This window comes from Peromyscus californicus, unplaced genomic scaffold (genome assembly GCF_007827085.1).
Source record: "Peromyscus californicus insignis strain IS unplaced genomic scaffold, ASM782708v3 Scaffold_1__1_contigs__length_55948999, whole genome shotgun sequence".
In the NCBI taxonomy this organism is placed as follows: Eukaryota; Metazoa; Chordata; class Mammalia; order Rodentia; family Cricetidae; genus Peromyscus; species Peromyscus californicus.
This window is the reverse complement of record NW_026294492.1, coordinates 47,099,291-47,120,774: the sequence shown is the minus strand read 5'-3', so window position 1 is coordinate 47,120,774 and position 21,484 is coordinate 47,099,291. Positions and strand designations below refer to the sequence as shown.

The 21,484-nt window shown below is 40.3% G+C and overlaps 1 protein-coding gene and 1 pseudogene across 1 annotated transcript; both read left to right on the top strand.

The window, feature by feature from the left end:
- Positions 1-746: 746 nt before the first annotated feature.
- Positions 747-15,304, top strand: LOC128115704 (zinc finger protein OZF-like). The gene is made up of 4 exons (XM_052746686.1): positions 747-852; positions 10,341-10,467; positions 10,645-10,699; positions 13,307-15,304. Exons 1-4 carry the CDS (start codon positions 817-819, stop codon positions 14,697-14,699), a joined length of 1,611 nt encoding a protein of 536 aa, XP_052602646.1. The 5' UTR covers positions 747-816; the 3' UTR covers positions 14,700-15,304.
- A 108-nt stretch (positions 15,305-15,412) lies between these two features.
- On the top strand, positions 15,413-21,179 carry LOC128115706 (annexin A7-like; annotated as a pseudogene).
- Positions 21,180-21,484: the final 305 nt, after the last annotated feature.

Sequence of the window (21,484 nt, the reverse complement as noted above, 5' to 3'; positions counted from 1 at the left end):
GAATGGGGCTGGAGAGTTTGTGGTTTAGAGTGCTTGACAAGTAAGCAATAATGACGACAGGAATTTGGATCCCAGCACCCAAGTTAGAGGTCCCCTGTACACACCTGAAACCCTGTCTTTGAGGGCGCCTCAGACAAGAGGATCACTGTGGCTAGCTGGCTTCCAACTTAGCTAAGGAAACAGGAGCCGGCGGTAAACTGATGAGTGAAAAAACTCTGTCTGAAAGGAAAAGCGAGAGGACATCTGACGCCCTCTTCTGGCCTCCATGAACACTCACGCACGCATACAGATCCATCCATTCAGAAACATAAGTTAAAAAAAAAAAAATTAACAAATCTTTCAGAAGCCCTGGACGTACGTGTAGGGAGGGGGAATAGTCTCACTGCATAGCTCTGGCTGGCTTGGAACTCACTATGTAGACAAAGCTAGCGTGGAATTCTCAGAATTCCTCCGCTTATCAAATGCTGGCACTAAAAGCGTGCATTACCATGGCCGGCCTTGGATGTATTGTTAAATGTGATAAACCCTCCAGTATGAACGAGGATTATTCCAGAGAAAAAGACTAAGCCAAGACGGGACTGTTTGTTGCAATCTGTATTTACAGATCCATTTGGAGGGTAAATGCTGCTGGACTTGTTAACTCAGTTATAAGGAGTTGGGTTTGGTATTATTCACCAATCAGGGCCACTGTTACTCCCCTGAGCTATCCAATGAGGAGCACCGATAGTGGAAGGTGGCGCCCTTGCCGCCATATTTGAGTTCCGGGTAGCTGAAGGGAGGAGAGTTGTACCGGGGCTTCCTGACTGCCGGCTCCCTATGGGGGACCCCTGGATGCATCAGAAGCAGGAAATGGTGCGTGTGCCCCGGGCTCCTGGAGTGGTGGGTGGCGGGTTTGTGACACTGCTGCGGCTTTGCTGCAATGTGGCGCCGGCTCCCCGACGTTCCCCTGGCGCAGTGCAGCGGAGTCTGAGGTGGAGTCTGGCTGGCACTGGCGCCCTCATCCGCAAGTGCACTTGAATTGTGTGCAAAGCAGGCAGCCGGCAGTCGGGAGTCTGGCGCCCAGTTCAGTCCTGTCCCTTTCCTGTGAAGCGGCTTCGTTCCCAGCCCCTAGTCCTCCCGTGATGAGTCTGCGCCGCGAACCCGCGCCTCTGCAGACTTCGCAGCTCTGGCGAGTTGGTGACGCTGCGGTGAAGGCACAGACACTGCTGTGGGTGGTGTGCGCTGTTTTGCACTTTTTCATTTCCTTGTTCCTTGCTTTAGTTGTACACTATGGTCACCCCGGAGAGTTGTTTTTTCCTTAAACTTCTTCTTTTTAAGTACCTCGTCCTGGGTTTGTCTTATGCAAATGCAGCTGGATTTGTGTAGCTGTGATTGGCTCTGTGCAGGCAAAATTCCCTAACTTGGAGGAAGGAGAGAAATTTAAATTTACTTTCAAAATCTAATTTTTTTGTACTGATCAGTTAAGCTGATCATTTCTGAGGCAGAATGTGAGGTTTTGGAAAGCCTTGCCAACCTTGGTAGCGCTGAAAGAAGCCCAGGGAGGGGAGGGATTATGTAATTCTTTTTTTCTTTTTTTCTGCAGAATTTCTGGCTGGTCTGGAACTAGCTTTGTAAACCGAGCAAGCCTGGAACTAAGATCCTCCACAGTGCTGGGTTTATAGGCGATTCTCCCCCTACTGTGTATAATTTTATTTCTGTTGTTTAGCTAGCTCTAGGCTGTTTCTCCAAATGTAGTGTGAGTGGGAGGTATTTCTTTAATCCCAGTGGAAGTGAAGACAGGCCTATCTCAGTGTTCATGGCTAGCCAGGGCTATAATCTAAACAAACAAAAACCAAACAAAACTCCACCAAGATTATAGTCCTCGGGGAAAATATTAGTATCATCAGTTCCTTCCTATTGTGTTAAGGTAGTTAGTCTTTGTAGACAGTGTAATTTTTTTGCTGTTATTTTTTAAATTAATTTAAATAAAAATTTTTAAAATGTATGCGTATAAATATGTATGTCTGTGTGAGTGTATGCTGTATAAATGTTTGCTGCCTGTGTGGGGGACTTGCTGAGGCCAGAAGAGAGTATGGATCTCCTGGAACTGGAGTTACAGGCAGTTGCCAGTAGCTCTTGTGGATGCTGGGAACTGAACTTGGGCCCCCTGGAAGGACAATATGTACTCATAACTGCTAAGCGATCTCTCCAACCCTGGGCAGTGTGATTTCTGACCATTGAGGAAAATCTGGGTTGGCCAGTCAGAAAGAAAGACATGCTTATTTTCTATTTGCTACAGAAACTATTTTGAAAGTTGATTTTAGTGTTTAGAGTATTTTTGTTTTTCCAGTTAAGTTCTGATGTATCCTACACTATCCTAGAACTTCTGATCTTCCTGCCTTCGCCTCCCAAGTGCTGGGAGTCTATCAACAAGCCAGGTGTTAGGCAGCACCTGGAACCCAGGGCTTTGTACACACTAGGCAAGCACTCTACCAACTGAGCCATATCTGCAGCCTTGCAGTACGGTTTTAAAAGTTGGCCTTTTTCTTAGATTCTGACAGGGAAATCCTAAAATATGCGCAGACAGAGGCAGGTGTGTGAGTAATCACAGGATTACTAAAGGCCAAGCCACTCACAGACTGTCATTAACTGCCCCCTCTGCTTGACTTGACATGTTAGTTTGAATGGTATAATGTTCCCCCATGGCTTCATGTGTTTGGTCACTCAGTTTTCAGGAGGTGGTGCTGTTTATAGGCTCTGGATCCTTTAGGAAGCAGAGTGGAGAGGGAAGACTAGGGTCAAATGGCCAGGCCTTGACATTTTATAGCATGGCCTGGGTTCCTGACCCCTCTCTGCTTCCTGACTGTAGATGTAATGAGGCCCATCACATGCTGCTGCTATCGTGCTTTTCCCTCGATGAAACCCATATCTCTTCTTTAACTGCAAGCCAAAAGAAACCTTTCTTTTAAAAAATTAAAAAAAAAAATTATTTACTGTGTGCCATAGTGCCCTTGTGACGATCAAACAACTTGCAGGCGTCAGTTCTGTGCCTCTACCACATGGGACTCGGGGATCATATTCAGGTTATTGGCCTTGTTATAGAATGTCTTTACCCACTGAGCCATCTTGTCAGCACCTTCTTTAAGATGCTTTCGCCAGCTATTTTGTCATAGTGATGAGAAAAATAACAAGACTGGTACTAGAAAGTGTTCAGATGCCACAGTAAACTTGGCCATGTAGTTCTTAGGCTTTGGAGCTGGTTTATGGGAAGAATGTTTTGTTGGTTGTTCCCTCCCTCCTCCCCCCCCCCCTCCTCCGCCAACACTGTGTAAACAAATGCCTAGTTTCTGCAGATGGAGTACTGGCCAAAGAAATGATTCCAAGTGGAATAACTTAGTGAACTAGTTAGTTTACAAGGGATACTTGTATGGGTAAGGACTTACCAACAAGAGCATGGGTAACTCAACAGCAGCAGAAACACCAAGAGGCCCACCCTAGCCTCATGAAAGCTGTATTCCTGAAACTTCCTGAAGAACATTCAGAGATTTACTTGTTGAGTGTCTCAGCTCCCCAGTAATTGGTTCTGCTTATGGGGTGACCTTGGGGAGGAGTATTATGTATGGGTCTTGTAAGTTTTAGGAGCTTCTTGAAACTCATAAGCTTCCTTTTTCTCTGCAGGAGGGACTTTTAAAAATAGGAAATAGCTGCACAAAAAATGTTGAGGAATTTGCTGCTAGCCAGAGGAGCCCTAAAATGCTTCAAGAAGAGTTTAATGGGCCATCTGGTGGGAGTTTAGAATGCTAGAGTGCAAAGAAAAATGAGCACATTAAGAGACCCAGCTCAGAAGGAACAAGGACTCTATTAGAAAGTGGGCCAGAGGTCATTCATGTGGCTGTGGTTAAAAAAAATGTAGCCATGTTCCTGTGTTCTGATAAATTGAGTGGGGGCTGAATTTAAAAGTATTAACCAGTTTGTGTGGTAGAAGAAATTTGAAGACAGGATAGCAGTATTCAGGCTGTCATGGTTGCTACTCTTAGTTAGATAGTGGGAGCCAAAGTAATGCTGGCTTTGTGGAATGAGTTTGGTTCCTTTCTATTTTATGCAACAGTTTGAAGAGCATTGGTATTGGGTCTTCTTTAAAGCTTTTGTAGAAGTTGGCAGCAACTCTGTACGTTACTGGACTTTTCTTTGTCTCAGACATACTGTTATAACTGTCCAGTATTGTTGCTTGTGGGTGTGTTTAGATTGTTATTTTCTTGATTCTATTTAGTATGTCATCTGTGGCTAAGAAATTGTTCATTTCTTCTGTATTTTCCAGGTTTTTAAATATAGTTTTCAGAGTATTATCTGATGTTCCTCTGCATTTTCCTGGAATTTTTATAAGCTCCCCTATTTCATCTCTTTTTATTGATTTGTTCTCTTCCTCTCTTTTTGTTGATTTTGCTAGGTGCTTGCAAATCTTTTTTCTGCACCAGTTGTTTGATTTGTTATATTCTTTTGGTGTCCATATCATGCTTTCTCACCTGATCTTTACTATTTCTATTGTGTACCTTTGGATTTGGCTTATTCTCTTTTTTCTAAGGCTATGTGTTTGCATTATTAGACTATTTAAAATCTCTCTCTCTCTCTCTCTCTCTGTCTCTCTCTCTCTGTCTCTCTGTCTCTCTCTCTCCCTCTCTCTCTCTTTCGAGACAGGGTTTCTCTGTGTAGCCCTGACTGTCCTAGAACTTGCTCTGTAGATCAGGCTGTCCTTGAACTCACAGAGATCTGCCTGCCTCTGCCTCCCAAGTGCTAGAATTAAAGGCATGCATCACCACTGCCCAGCTATTTTTTTTTTTAATATAAGCACTCATAACTGTAACCTTCCCTTTTATATTGCATTGGGTATATCCCAAAGTTCATGGCAAGTTTTGCTTTTTTATATTCATTTTATTCTAATTCTGATATTCTGATTTTCTTAGTGACTTACTGGATACTCAAGAGTGTATTGTTCATTTTCTACTTAATGATTTTTCTACTTAATGATTTACAATGATATTAATTTTTAGTTTTATTTATTTGATAAGATATAATACATTATTTCAGGTTTTTTGTATCCTTGAATATGGTCTACTTTAGAGTAGGTTCCATGGGCTGCTGAAAAGAATACAATCTGTATCTCTTAGATGAGAATTTTTTTTAAAGATTTATTTTTACTATGTATACAGTGTTCTGCCTGCAAGCCAGAAGAGGGCGCCAGATCTCACTATAGATGGTTGTGAGCAATCATGTGGGTGCTGGGAATTGAACTTAGAACCTCTGGGAGAGCAGCCAGTGCTCTTAACCTCTGAGCCATCTCTCCAGCCCAGATGAGATGTTTTTATATCAGTTACATCCATTTAATATGTGGTATAGTGTAGCTGGAGTTTTCTCCAGCTCCCGCTAAGTCCCGGCAGTCCCGTAGTCCACTTATAAAATAAACACATAGACTCTTATATTATTTAAACTGTTTGGCCTAATGGCTCAGGCTTTTAGCTATCTAGTTTTTATATCTTAAATTAACCCATTTTTATAAATCTATACCTTGTCACATGGCTTGTGGCTTACCAGTATCTTACATGTTGGTACTCATGGCGGCGGCTGGCAGCATCTCTTGACTCAGCCTTTCTGTTTTTAGAATTTTTGTTTGTTTGTTTGTCTTTATACTTTTTGTATAAAGTATAAACACTACTGGCCAATCAGTGTTTTATTTATCAATCAATTATTTTTTTAAAAAAAGGAAGGTTTTAAACTTAACATAGTAAAATTATAGATAACAAAACAATTATCAAGCAAGAATTACAGTTACAATATTAAAGAAGATATCTATCTTATATTGGTGAGTCTAAGTTTTTATATCTAACTTGTCTTTTATCATAACTAAGGAAAATTATAACTATCTCTAGTCTTTAACTACATCAAAGACCTCAGAAGAATATAATATTACCTGAGAAATGGGAGAAGGATGTAAGCAACTTTTGGGAGTCTTGTAGGGTAGACAGAGACAGCTGGCAGCCTGGACAATCACCTAATTTTTTTTTGTAAAGTTGGGGCATCTGCCTTTAGCCCACAGGCCTGGAGTCTCTCAGTCACTTCTCTCTGTATCCTGTAGAATGTCTGACAGTTTCCTCTGCAAAGCAGGAACCTGAAGGACCATTTCGCCAAGCAAAGTTCAGTGGTCACCTTTCTATGGGTCCTGTATGTCCAGTCGATACATTTTTTTTTTTAAGCAGTCCAGGCAAGAACAGTTTCTTGCCCAAATGGCTATTTTTGTCAAGGTGAAGATAAACTCCATATAGAGTGTCTTTGATGTCCATCCTCCTCTCTGAAGTAAATCGGTATTGTCAGGAGCAGACATGTCTCATTGTCCAGAAAGTCTAAATTTTTAAAACATTTTAAATGTCATATTCTGTAGGTCTTTGAAGTATTTGAAGATTACCTATCTAATTGAATTATATCTATGTATACTTAGAAAACTTAACTAACATGGCTATAAGTTTGACTATCATAGAAGACTAATTGTTAATCTGTACTTTTTAATTATCCATTACAATCTAAATGAGTTACATAAACATAGTACCTCAAACAAGAGTAGAAATATATATACAGTATAACAAAATTAACTTTAAATTTGTATCAATAAACTAAAATCTATACCAATGTAAAACATTTTAAACAAGTTGTTGCTCTTTAAAAGTAGGTTCATTAATCTACCCTTTCACCCTATCATATCTATATCAGTATAGTTTTACTGCTATGCATATTTGTAAATTTTTAGTTTGAATGGTCTAAGGATGAGAGTGGGCTACTGAATTTTACTATTACTAAACGAAGACATAGCTGACCTACATCCATTAGTATTTGTTTTTGAAATTGGGAGCTTCAGTAATTGGTATATGTATGTTTACATTTTTATGTTTTAATATATTCTTGACTAAAGTATAGTGAACTTTTTATATCTTCTGATTTTGTTTTGATGTCTACTTAATCAGAGAACAAAGTATGTCATCTTGATTTACATTTCCATTCACTGGATAGATTGACTTCCATCTTTTTACTCCTTGACATTGGGTGTCTTTATCAATGAATTATGTATGTTTCTTAGAGACATTAGACAGTTGGATCTACATTTTTTTTTCATTAAAATTTTTTAAAAAGATTTATTTTATGTGCATGAATATTTTGTCTGTATATATGTATGTGCTCTACATGCTTGCCTGGCACCCACAGAGGTCGGAGTAGGGTTCAGATACCCTGGAATTGCAGTTAATGGGGGTGTTGTTAACCACCATGTAGATGCTGGGAATGGAACCCAGGTCCTCTGGAAGAGCAGCAAGTGCTCTTAACTACTGAGTCATTTCTCCCATACCTCTCCCTCTACCCTCTTAAAAAAAAAATCTATGTTGCCTGGGGGGTAGGGGGCATAGGGAGTAAGGTAAGGAGAATGAGGGCTGGTATACACCTTTAATCCCAGCACTCAGGAGGCAGAGGCAGGCTGTTTTCTATCAAGGCAAGCCTGGTCTATAGAGTAAGATCTACACAACACAGTGAAACCCTGTCTTGAAAAACCGAAAAAGGAAAGAAAAATGTGTATGGGTGTATGGCCTGAATGTATGTCTGTGTCCCACATGTATGCCTGGTATCCATGGACCCAGAGGAGGGCATAGACTCCCCTGGAACTGGAGTTAGCAACAGTTGTGAGCCACCGTGTGTATTAGATTAAGATTGATAGATGCAACATGAAAATAAAAGAAAGGGGGTTGGAGAGATGGCTCAGAGGTTAAGAGCATTGGCTGCTCTTCCAGAGGTCCTGAGTTCAATTCCCAGCAATTACATGGTGGCTCACAACTATCTACAATGAGATCTGGTGCCCTCTTCTGGCCTGTAGGCAGAACACTTTATACATAATAAATAAATATATCTTTTAAAAAAAGAAAGAAAGTCATCTCCTGGAGCAGAATTGCTCCCCCCCCCCCCCCAAGACAGAGTTTTTCTGTGTAGCCTTGGCTGTCCTGGAACTTGCTCTGTAGACCATGCTGACCTCGAACTCACAGAGATCCACCTGCCTCTGCCTCACAAGTGCTGGGATTAAAGGCATGCACCACCACTGTCTGGCCAGAATTGCTCTTTTAATCAAAACAATTGAAAGGCCTCTATCTCTGTGCAGGAGTGGAGACTGTGTTCATGTGGTACAGGGTGCTTGGAGGTGTTATAAGGAGGAAAAAGGTTGAGATGGAAGGTTCCATCTACAAGTCAGTTCCTTGTAGTCTCAAAATGTCAGATAACCAATGGAGTGAAGCTTCTTAGATTCTGACAAGTGAAGCCTTTCTTCCTAACGAGTCCCCCTCTTTGTTTGAAACCTACTGAATTTAATTGGCATTGTTTGAATTACCATGTGTGGATTTTATTTTGTTTTTTGAGACTGGCTCTTACTATGTAGCTATAGTTGGCCTGAAACGTGAGAGTCCTGTTTGCCTTTGCCTCCAATTTTTGGGATTAAAGACGTGTGCCACCACAGCCAGCTATAGGCTTGTTTTTACTGGAGTATGGACAAGTATAGCACTGAACAAAACTGATCACTGACAACCAGTATCTCCTCAGAAAGGGCTGGGCCCTCAAGAACCCCTCCCCTGTTCATGATGGAATGTTGATGGGCACCATCTTGTGCAGGTAACCACGGTCTCTGAATTCAGAAGTACACTGGCTACGTTGTATTCAAAAGACAGCGTTTCACACCTCTCCTTGATTTCCCGTTTAGGCCTGAGCACTCACAGTCACTCTCAGTGCCTCTGAGTGCTTTGACCAGTTGAGTAGTCTCTGCATTAACTGTTAGCTTCTGCAAATAAATACTTCCTCACCAAGTCTGAGAGCAGTGCGTGTCTGTGGATATGTTTATAAATAGTTAAAGAACAGTTTTGACAGCGTGTTGGTTTAGAAAAGCAGCAGTAGTTCCCCCTTAGGGCCTGTAACTTCTCTGTAATGGACATCTGACCAGGTTTAGAGTACCAAGCGTGTATTCTTTCTTGTGGAGAATGCCTCAAATCCAGTGAGAAAGCAGTGGGTTACCCTGTGTCTTGGTTAGGTTATCTATTGCTGTGATAAAACACCATTAACAAAAGCAATATGAGGAAGAAATGGTATATTTTTATTACCTTTCCATTTCGTCACTGAGGGAAGTCAAGGCAAGAACCTGGAGGCAGGAACTGAGGCAGAGGCCATGGAGGAATGTTCCTTACCTTGGCTTGGTCAACCTGCTTTCTTATACCATTCAGGACTACCTGCCTGGGGATGGCACTACCCATAATGAGCTGGCCCTCGTACAGCAAATCATCAGTCTAGCAAATGCAATACAGGTTTGCCAACAGGCCAATATGGTAGAGGCATTTTGTTTTTCCAATTGAATTTCCTTCTTCCCAGATGACTCTAGCTTTTGTCAAGTTGATATGAAACTAGCCAACACACCTCAATAACCTTCATGCTGCTATTGCACTTGCGGTATGTGTTGACTAGAAGGTTGGTGTTATAGGTCACTGGGTTTGCAGCTGATAAGATCATTGATGACTTTTCTCCCTCAGTACTGAGGAAGCGTCCAGCTGTTTCAGGTTGATTTTTCCATGTCTTGATTTTTGACTCTCATCTGTCACACTGCTTCCCTGCTACTTCTAGAATAGTCATATCATACAATCAACCTAGCTGTATATCAGTGAATGAACTAATGATCTATATGTTTATTAAATTATGTATGTAAATGTGTGATCTATATTTATGTCTGTGTGTTCACCTACATACATATAAACACTATGGTCAATTGTATGGCTATAAAGAAGAAAGGTACCAGGGGTTGGGGAGATGGCCCAATGGTTAAAAGAACTTACTATTCTAGAGGACCCAAGTTTGGTTCCCAGCATATGTACCCTGTAGCTCATTAGTTCTAGCTTCAGGTGGGGAGGTGTCTTAATGCCATCTTCTGGCCTCTGCAAACACACACACATACACACACAGTGTACTAACCCATAAACACACACATAAATACATCTTAAAAGAAATAGATCATGTCATTTTCAGTAAAATGTTTTAAAGTCCAGCACCATCATTGTAACTAAGCCAGAGTGAGGAAGGATAAGTACTGTATATTGTACATTGCATGTAGAAAACACCTGAAAGTAGAAAAAAACCTTGAAAGTAGAATGGGAAAAGTAAAAGTGAGAAGGTGAGAGTTAAAGGGGGCAGCCAGATGTATGGTGACTATTGAAGAATAAAGCATGAAGTAAACTAATCATGTGACTATGTATCCCCTGTGTTTTTCTACTATTCTTCCTGTAAATGTATGTGGATTATATTAGGAGCCAGTGACCTTTGAGGATGTGGCTGTGAACTTCACCCTAGGAGAGTGGACTATGTTGGATTCCAGTCAAAAGAAGCTCTACAGAGATGTGATGAAGGAGACCTTTATGAACCTGATTTCCATAGGTAAAAACAGAACTACTCAAATTCCTTACTTTAATCATAACAGCTGTTTCCTGTTCATCTGTGAATTTTTTTTAAAAAGTGAAAGAACGATGTTGTCCAATGCCACATGCTTGGTCATATTATAACAAAAAATGTTATTTTGAATAAATCTGAATAATTTCTTTGGGTTTACTTTAGGGAAAACAGAAGAAGAAGATATTGAAGAGTACCAGAAGCCTAAGGGAAACCTGAGGTAAATTACTGTCACAAAAAGATACACATCAAGTATCTAGTGGTGATAGGAAATCTGAGAACTTCTGTAATACAGTGAGCTTGAACACCTAGAATATTGAAAGATCCGTGAAGTTATATGACATTTTCAGTGATTCATTATACAACTTTCCTTTATGCACAAAATTTCAGAATATTAATCAAGGTTTGAATATAAGGAATGTATGAAGTAAAGTGAATTTGGGGTTTAGATTGAGACTCATCTTTAGTAAATCATGTGAACAATTATTCATTTATTTCAAATGCCATAATGAAAGCCATTTTGTATTATGAATGTTCAGCTGCTATCTTGGCTTAGTGCCATATACGATTAATGTTTGTGAAACACCTGAAAGTACTATAGAATCTTATTTGATCGTATGCCATCCTCAGGACCTCTAGTTAAATGTTTAGCTTTTTTTTGTTGTTGTTTTTTGTTTTTTTTTTCGAGACAGGGTTTCTCTGTGTAGCTTTGCGCCTTTCCTGGATCTCGCTCTGCAGACCAGGCTGGCCTCGAACTCACAGAGATCTGCCTGCTTGTGCACTCCGTCTATGGTGATTGAGAGTTTTGCTGGGTATAACAGTCTGGGTTGGCATCTGTGGTCTCTTAGTGTCTGCATAATGTTTATCTAGGACCTTCTAGCTTTCATAGTCTCTATTGAGAAGTCTGGTGTTATTCTGATGGGTCTGCCTTTATATGTTACTTGGCCTTTTTTCTTTGTTCTGTATGTTTGGTGTTTTGATTATTATGTGGGGAGGGGACTTTTTTGGGGGGGGATCCAGCCTATTTGGTGTTCTGTGAGCTTCTTGTATCTTCATAGGCATTTCCTTCTTTAGTTTGGGAAAGTTTTCTTCTATGATCTTGTTGAATACATTTTCTGTGCCTTTGAGTTGGTATTCTTCTCCTTCTTCTATCCCTATTATTCTTAGGTTTGGTCTTTTCATGATGTCTCAAATTTCCTGGACGTTTTGTGTTACTACTTTTTTGGCTTTAGTGTTTTCTTTGACTGATGAATCTATTTTCTCTCTTGTGTCTTTACGTCAGAGATTCTCTGTTTCATCTCTGCATTCTGTTGGTTATGCTTGCATCTGTAGTTCCTGTTCCTTTAGTCAGATTTTCTATTCCAGCATTCCCTCAGCTTGTGTCTTCTTTATTGTCTAGATTTCAGTTTTCAAATCTTGAACTGTTTCCTTCATCTGTTTAATTGCTTTTTCTTGGCTTTCTTTGATTTCTTCCAATTTTTTGTTTGTTTTTTCTTCCATTTTTTTAAAGGGAATTTTTCATGTCTTCTTTAAAGGAGTTGTTCATTTTCCCTTTAAGGGCCTCTATCATTTTCTTAAAGTCATTTTTATGATTTATTTGCTTCTTCTGCGTTTGTATGTTCCGGCCTTGCAGGTGTAGAATCACTAGGTTCTGATGGTGTCATTTAGGTCTTTATATTGTTGCCTGAATTTTTGCACTGGCGTCTACTCATCTCTTCCTCCACTCGGTGCAGGGGGTGTCTGTGTCTGAGGGTGCTTGTCTTGTTCCAATTGATAGTCTTGGTCCACTGGGAGTTCTTGGTCGTATCAGTGCTGTTAGGCTGTGTTTCTCTGGGAGCAGCTTAGTCCAATCAGTGTTAGTGGATTCTGTCTCAGGGACAATTGGTGCAGGGTGCGCTTATGATTCTGGTGATCTGGTTCGGTGGCTGGACAGCTCCTTCTCTCGTGTTCTAGGGTCGCATTTTGCTCGCATACCAACTCCTCAGCTGATCTGTTTCCTCAGACAGCAGGCTTCTGAAACCTCTCCCGAATGGATTTCAGGTGAATAGGTTGATCAGTAGGGCAATCTCACCAACACCTCCAAGTTGTTGGGTTTTGCATGATTGGCAATTGGGCCCGTGGTCAGCCTTGGGCAGAATGCTTGGGTCTGGTCTGGTCGTGTCCCACGGCCATGGCTTCTTCCCTGAGTGCTGGGATTAAAGGCATGCGATCAGTCTGCACCGCTCCATGCCACCGACAGTGTTCTCCAGCCTAGCCTGGACTTCTCTGGTCGTTGTTTTTCAAGACAGGGTTTCTCTGTGTAGCTTTGTTGCCTTTCCTGACTCTCTTTTTTAAGCATGTGTTTATTTGTGTCTGTGTTCATTGGTGCATGCGTGCACACAGTGGCGCGGTTGTGGAGGTCAGAGGATAACCCTCAGCAATGGGTTCTCTCCCTCTGTGCGGATCTCAGGGATCAAACTCAGCTTCATACTTGCCAGCAGATGCCTTTATCTACTGAGCCATCTGACCTCCCAAAGTTCATACATTCTTAGGGAAATTAAGTCAATAGTCAATACTTTTTTTTTTTTTTTTTTTTTTTTTTGGTTTTTTGAGACAGGGTTTCTCTGTGTAGCTTTGCGCCTGGCCTCAAACTCACAAAGATCCACCTGCCTCTGCCTCCCGAGTGCTGGGATTAAAGGTGTGCACCACCACGGCCCAGCTAAGTCAATACTCTTATTTCTTTCCTTGGGAAAGGCTCTTTTTAAGTGGTACAGTTGGGCCTCAAACAGGCTTTTCTCTTGCCACTACCTCTTAGTGTACTTACTGTTACTCTTTTCATTTTTTGCAGAACTCTGATGGTTGAGAGACTCTGTAAATATGATCGTGGTAATCAAAATAGAGAAACCCACCAACAGAGTCCAGAGCATATTGTGAATGAAAAAATGCCTCCTGCAATAACTGAGTATGAAAGAGACATCATTGCTCATTTCCCCTCAGACACACACTTCAAAGGCAAAACTGGAGAGAAACCATACCAGTATCAGGAGCATATGGAGAAGACTTTAAAATATAAGAGATGTTGGAAGGATTTCAGTTATTCTGAGTTGCTTCAGATACATAAAAGCCCTCCTCTGAGACAGATACCCTATGAAAACAAACACTCTAACGAAGCCTGTGGGAGTTTTACTTCCGATCATGATTATGAGGGAACTTACACTGACGAGAAATCTTATGTTTGTAAACAGTGTGGGAAAGCATGGAGTGATTCCTGTAGCCTTCTCTGGCATGAAAAAAGTCACATTCAAGAGAAACGTCACACATGTAAGCAGTGTGGAAAAGCATTTAGTCGTCCCTCACAGCTTCACAAACATGAAAGGATCCACACTGGTGAGAAGCCTTATGTGTGTACACATTGTGGAAAGGCATTCATTGATCGCAGAACCTGTTGCAATCATGAAAGAACTCACACCGGAGTGAAACCCTATGTTTGTAAACAGTGTGGGAAAGCATTTCTTCGTTCCTGCCAACTTCTCATCCACGAAAGAATTCATACTGGAGAGAGACCTTTTGTATGTAGACATTGTGGAAAAGCTTTTACCTACTCCAGTGCTTGTTATTATCATGAAAGAATTCACACTGGAGAGAAACCCTGTGTTTGTAAGCAATGTGGGAAAGCATTTAAATGTTCTGCATACCTTCACATACATGAAAGATCTCACAGTGGAGAAAAACCCTATGTATGTAAGCACTGTGGAAAAGCCTTTGCTTATGCTACTGGATGTCACAAGCATGAAAGAATCCACACTGGAGAGAAACCATATATGTGTGTGCAGTGTGGGAAAGTATTCAGTTTCCCTAGATCCCTTCACATACATGAAAGATCTCACAGTGGAGAAAAACCCTATGTATGTAAGCAGTGTGGGAAGTCTTTCAGTCAGGGAACTTCTTTGAGAAGACATGAACGAATTCATACTGGAGAAAAACCTTATGTATGTAAGCAGTGTGGGAAAGCCTTCATCCAACGTGATGATTGTTATAGTCATGAACGAACTCACACTGGAGAGAAACCATACATGTGTGCTCAATGTGGGGAAACGTTCACTTTTTCCAAATCCCTTCAAATACATGAAAAAAATCACACTGGAGAAAAACCCTATATATGTAAGCAGTGTGGAAAAGCATTTACCTGTTCCACATACCTTCTTAGACATGAAAGAACTCACAATGAAAAGAAACTCTGAATAATATTTCTACCAGTGTAAATTGTGGGAATGTCTGACCTCAACTTTTATCTTGAGGTAAAGATAAAGAAGAAAGTGGAGAGATACTGGATTATGAGAGCTGCAGAAGTACAATTTTGGTCCTTGTATGCAGGTTTCTGTAAGATGGAAACCTGTACACCAGGTGTGCTGGTGCGTGCCTTTCATTCCAGCAACAAGAAAGTAGAGGCTAGACAGTTACAGTTTTAAATGAAGCCTGTGCTAGTTACTGGGTTTAAACACAGCGTGGGAGGTTTAAGAACCAATTCCAACTAAATGAAATTGTCTGTAAATATAAGGAAGTTGTGTTTTTACCAGTAAGATAAAATTTATGAAAATTTCTCATGTGGTTGAGTCCTATGAAAGAAATGTGAAGATATTGAAGATTAATTTGTGTTGAGTGTTTCTTAAAATAAACCACATGAAAGAGATACAATAAGTTCTAAGTATTTTTTAAAAACGATTATTTACTTAAGTATGTTCTGTTTTGCTGAGCTTATAACATCAGTTTGTCTCATAACACAGAGAACATATGTATACCAAAGTAACTCATCAAAAAACTATTAAAATATTAGTCTAACTCATGATACTGCCTGTGCCTTTCATAATTTTCCTTATTACATAAAATTAGTAATAAACATTTGGAAAAGGTAAGCCACAATAAATTCCTCATGTGAAAAGGTGGTTGTCATAATCCACCCATGTGTCAGTAAACATCAGCTTTGAAAGAAATCGGTTGTGCTTAGACTTACCTAAGCCAGGCCCAGGGTGCAATGTAGTGCCATTTGGAACATTCAGTGTCCTATCCTGGGATCCATTTTGTTTATCAATTGAACAAACATTCTGGACTGGGAAGAGCAAAGTATTAATTTTTGTGTGTGAGTGTATTGCCTGTAGCATGTTTGTGCAGTGCCTGTGGAGTCCAGCAGAGCATGCTAGAACTGAAGTTGCAGATGTTTGTGAGCATATGGGTGCAGTGAATCTCAATCCCAGTCCTCTGGAAGAGTAGCCAGGGCTTTTAATTGCTGAGCCATCTCTCCAGCCCCAAGTAAAGTATTTTTAAATGTAATGTTGCTGCCTTTAAGGAGGAAGTTCCAGGAGTTGAAGCTATTAAAAGTGCTTGGAATAAAACAAGTCAATGTAATAACATTGCGGGTGTATTATTTTTAATCATTGGTCTATTCTTAAACAAGACATCTTTACTTTTCATCATTTTACTTTTGAAAATATGATTGGCAAGTAACTTTGTCCTGATTTTGCTCGCCTGTGATCCCTGCTCTCCATAGAATGCCAAAGCAGGAGAATAGCTTGAGCCTACAATTGAAGACCAGTAAGACACTGTCTGAAAGAGCATCAACAGAAAAATGTATAAAGAAACTATTTGCACTGAGGTGATGTAAGTCAAAGGTTGGTAATGCATTCATACAGACATATCTATAAATAAATTATATAAACATACTGGTTAGTCTATTATGTTTCACATTGATGGAAATGCATAAGCCCGTTCATGTCAATTATTTATAATCTATCTCTTAAATGGACATTAATGACAAGTATGTTTAAGTTTTCACAGTATAAGGCTAGTAATGAATAGAAACAGCACCACTTTTCAATAAAGCTTATATGTTCCTCAGAAAACATGAATTATGTGGGCTTGTGAGATGGTTTTTCAAAGGGCCAGAGTTGAGATCCCAACTATATATCAGTCTACTCACAACTGCATGTAACTCCAGCATATAGCACCCTCTTTTTACCTTTTTGGGCATCTACATTTAATTGTACATACCTGGATATACATACATGTAATTAAAAACAAAATGTTATACATGTATGTATGTGTGTGTATATACACATATATAGATATTACACACATTATAGGTATTAGATGCATGTATGTATTAGATGGTAGTTTTCAAGCATCCTTTACATGCCAGCACTCAGAATTAAGCAAAAGAAATTGAAGGAATCTTTGCTCTGTCTATATTGTAACAAGAAGACTAATTGTTGCAGTGCTGGTGTTGACAGTTTGGTGAGAAAATTGAGGGGTGATGAGTAAACATTGGGTAAGTATTTGTGAGTTGGAAATGAAGCTACTGTTGAAAGTCAGTTTCAGAACATTTCTCCAATGTGGTTGGCCTTGGCTTTGATACCCACTGCTGTCAAATAAGAAAAAGATCAAAATATAGGTTAATGAGATAGTGTATAGATGATTTACTCAGCAAACAAGCTTCATTTGCACTTCGTCTCTAATCAAATGATTTCTCTTTCCACTTATTAAAGGATAAAAATATTCCAAGTAGGCAGTAACAAGTGGTAGCATGAAATGTCTTATTTCTCAATTCTGGGGGTAACTCTGAATTCTGTAGGCCTTTTGAAGCTTTATTATACGATGTATACTACATTTGGTAGAGTAATTACTAAAAACTGGATCCGAGGGGGCTGGAGAGATGGCTCAGCACTTACGACTTCTCTTCCAGACATCCCGAGTTCTATTCCCAACAACCACATGGTGATTCACAACCATCTATAGTGGGATCTGATGCCCTCTTCTGGCATAAAGTCATACCTGCAGATAGAGCTCTCATACATTAAATAAATAAATAAATAAATCTTAAAGCAAAAAAATCAACTGGATCCAAGAAAGGTTTGACTACTACCATAGAAATCATTCCGTGAGATTGGTCTGAGGAGGAAGGAGCCTCAATGGCCATTTGCAGTCCATCCTTTGAGAATTCTGATCACTTAATTTGCCCATTTATATATTGGGTTGCAGAATTGATTTTATTTTTTGTTCTTTTTGTCTTTATATATTTTACATACTAATTCTGTCATTGCATGGTTGGCTAGCAAAGATGTTTTCCTGTTCTGTAGGCTGTTAGCTGTCTTTTCACACCATTCCATTTGCTATGTTGCAGCTTTTTTTTATTTCACTCACACCTGCTTATTTCCTGAGTGCTCTCCCACCCCAAATGTCCTTGCCTATACTTACCTTGAAATGTTTTCTTTGTTTTTTGTTTTTTCCCTCTAAAGCTTTTGGAATTTCAGATTTTAAATTAAGATGTTCAATCCATTTAAAATTAATTATTTTATGCAGAGGGAGAGGTTTTAATTTTATTCATTCTCTATGTGGATATCCAGTTTGGTAGCAAGAGCTTTTGGAGTAGACTGTCTTTTCTCTATTGTATGTTTGCAGCATCTTTGCCAAAGATGGGTGGGCCTAGCTGCACAGGTTTACATCTGGGTCCTCTCTTCCATGGAGTCACATGTTTCTATTGGCAATGTTTTTGTCACTGACTCAGTGGTAAAACAGGAAATCAGGTATGGAAATAACATGAACATTGTTCTTTTTCCTCAGAATTGCTCTGGTTAGTTGTGTTCTTTTATGCTTCCATATACACTAGAACTTTCTGTTTTCTAATTTTTTAATTGTTTTCTGAGACAGAGTTTCTCTGTTGTAGCCATAGCTGTTCTGGAATTTGATTTGTAGACCAGGCTGGCCTTGAACTGACAGAGATCCACCTGCCTCTGCCTCACGAGTGCTGGGATTAAAGGCATGCACCACCACCACCCAGCTGGACTTTTGGTTTTATATATAAAGAATGTTATTGAAATTTCATGCATATTGCATGGAACTTCAAAGTTTGCTTTTAGAATTACAGCCGTCTTTACATTAATTATGCCAGTCCATAGCACAGGAGGTCTTTCCTTTTTGAAGTGTTTTTAATTTTTCTTTACTATTACACTTTTCAGAATAACTGCCTTTCACTTCCTTGTTTATTCTTATTCCAGGGATTTTTGATTGCTTTTCTGCATGTATCTATTTTGAATGCAATTGTATTCCTGATTTCATTTAGAGTATGCTTGTTATTATTGATATCAGAAAGCCTCTGATTTTGTGTATGTGTGTGTTCATGTGTGTGTGCTTGTATGTATGTGTTGTGTAAGGGTGGCTGTGCATGTGGAAACTAGCAGACAAATTTTGGGTGTTCCTTGCTTTCCTTGGTTGAGACACACACACACTTTCTTTTGAGACACTGCCTCTTAAATGGACCAGCTAGCCTTTGAACTTTGCTACATTCTTCTGGCTCTGTGTCATTTTCCATGGCTATGAAAGGATTATAGACTCTTGAATTGCTACATCATGACTTTATGTGCTTTATGAGTTCTGGGATTCTGACCTCAGGTCACCTGGCTTGCACATCAAGTGCTTTCACTGACTGAGCCATTTCCCCAGCCATGCTTTTGATTTTGTATTCTAGGATGTTGCTGAACTTTTTTTAAAATCATTTTTACTTTTCTGGTGTAGTCTTTAGGGTTTCTTATCTGATATTGTGTGCAATTCAGTGTATATTGATGTTTCCTTATTGTATTCATTTTATTTCCTTCCCTTTTATTATTGGTCTACTCAAGATGTCTTGCACTATGTTGAACTAACAATGGAGAAAATGGACACCTTTGTCTTTATCTTGACTTTAATGAATATTCTTTGACTTTTTTCCTATTTACTATAATGTTTGCTAATTGTTCTATATTTTTATTTTATGAGGGATGTTCTTTCTATTTCTATTTTCTTCATGACTTTAATCATGGGTGCTGGATTTCGGTAAAACCTTTGTCTGAATGGGAAAAAGTAAAAACCTCTGCTTCTATTGGTATGATCTTATGATTTCTACATTTATATAAATTTATGTCCTCCCTGGTTCCATATTGCGGGAAAGCGGGTCCGGCCATGACGCTGCTCCCTGGTTCAGAATGTCATGCCTGGGCTATCCCCCTACAGGCTACCCGCCTTTCCCTGGATATCCTCCTGCAGATCAGGAGTCATCTTTCCCCGCTCCGGGTCAGTGTCCATATCCTAGCGGCTTTCCACCAATGGGAGGAGGTGCTTACCCTCCAGCACCGAGTGGCAGCTACCCAGGAGCTGGAGGCTACCCTACACCTGGAGGTTATCTCGCTGCTGGGGGCTATCCTGTTACCCCACATCCAGGGGGCGCTCCAGCCTATCCTGGAGGACAAGGCTTTGGGGCTCCACCTGGTGGAGCAGGCTTTTCTGGCTATCCACAGCCACCTGCAGTCTTACGGTGGTGGACCAGCCCAGGTTCCAATACCAGGTGGCTTTCCCGGGGGACAGATGCCCTCTCAGTACCCTGGAGGACAAGCTCCTTACCCTAGCCAGCCTGCTGCAATGACTCAGGACACCCAAGGAACAATCTGACCAGCCTCCAACTTTGATGCTATGAGAGACGCAGAAATTCTCCGCAAGGCAATGAAGGGGTTTGGGACAGATGAGCAAGCAATTGTGGATGTTGTGTCCCGTCGTTCCAATGACCAGAGGCAACAGATTAAAGCAGCCTTTTAAGACCATGTATGGCAAGGATTTAATTAAAGATCTCAAGTCAGAGTTGAGTGGAAATGTGGAAGAGTTAATCCTTGCCCTGTTCATGCCGTCTACATACTATGATGCCTGGGGTTTACGGAAAGCGATGCAGAGAGCAGGAACTCAAGAACGTGTACTGATAGAGATTTTGTGCACAAGAACAAATCAAGAAATCCGAGACATTGTTAGATGTTATCAATCAGAATTTGGACGAGACCTTGAGAAGGACATTAAGTCAGATACTTCAGGACATTTTGAACGTCTTCTCGTGTCCATGTGCCAGGGAAACCGTGATGAGAACCAGAGTGTAAACCACCAGATGGCTCAGGAAGATGCCCAGCGCCTCTGTCAGGCTAGCAAGGGGAAGTTAGGGACAGATGAATCCTGCTTCAACATGATCCTGGTCACAAGAAGCTTCCCTCAGCTGAAAGCCACCATGGAGGCTTATTCCAGGATGGCTAATCGAAATTTGTTAAGCAGTGTGAGCCGAGAGTTTTCCGGATAATTGAAAGTGGTTTGAAGACTATCTTGCAGTGTGCCCTCAACTGTCCTGCCTTCTTCGCTGAGCGACTCTACTATTCCATGAAAGGCGCTGGCACAGAGGACTCCACCCTGGTCAGGATTGTGGTCACTCGAAGTGAGATTGACCTTGTTCAGATAAAGCAGATGTTCACCCAGATGTATCAGAAGACCCTAAGCACAATGATTGCCAGCGACACAAGCGGTGATTACAGAAAGCTGCTTCTGGCCATCGTCAGCCAGTGAGAGGGGGTTTGGGTGTTTGTCTTTAATGAATGACACTATTCAGGGCTTATCCTTGCAAGCAACGAGACCTGCACGTAGCAATGCCGACACCACCTAACCGGAGTAGCTTTTTACTAAGGACTGTGTCAGGGTACCGTGCTTGGTTTGCACACGTTGTTACTGCCTTAATTCTAATGTTGTTTTTTTTTCCCTTTCTATATCCAACCAGTGTAAAAGCCATATCAGTGATGTAGTAATTTTGCACCATTTGTAAAGCTTCATCTGACTGCTTTTATTTTAATCAAGATTTCAAATTGAATAAAAATCACAGTAATCTCTAAAAAAAAATTAAATAAAATAAAATTTATGTGATATATTGCATTTTATTTGCATATTTTGCCTATAAATTCCTGGGATAAAGCCAACCTGATTGTGAATGATGGTTTTTATGTGTTGCTGAGTTATATTTTCAAGTATCTTACAATTTTATAGGTGTGTTCTTTATGAAGATTTGCCTGCAACTTTGTTTTTTTTTTTTTTTAAATAGCATTACTGTGTGTGTATGTGTGTTCATTTATACAATGTGTGTCTGTGTGAACATTCATGACAAGGTATACATGTGGCCAGAATTTTCTCCTCCCTTTGT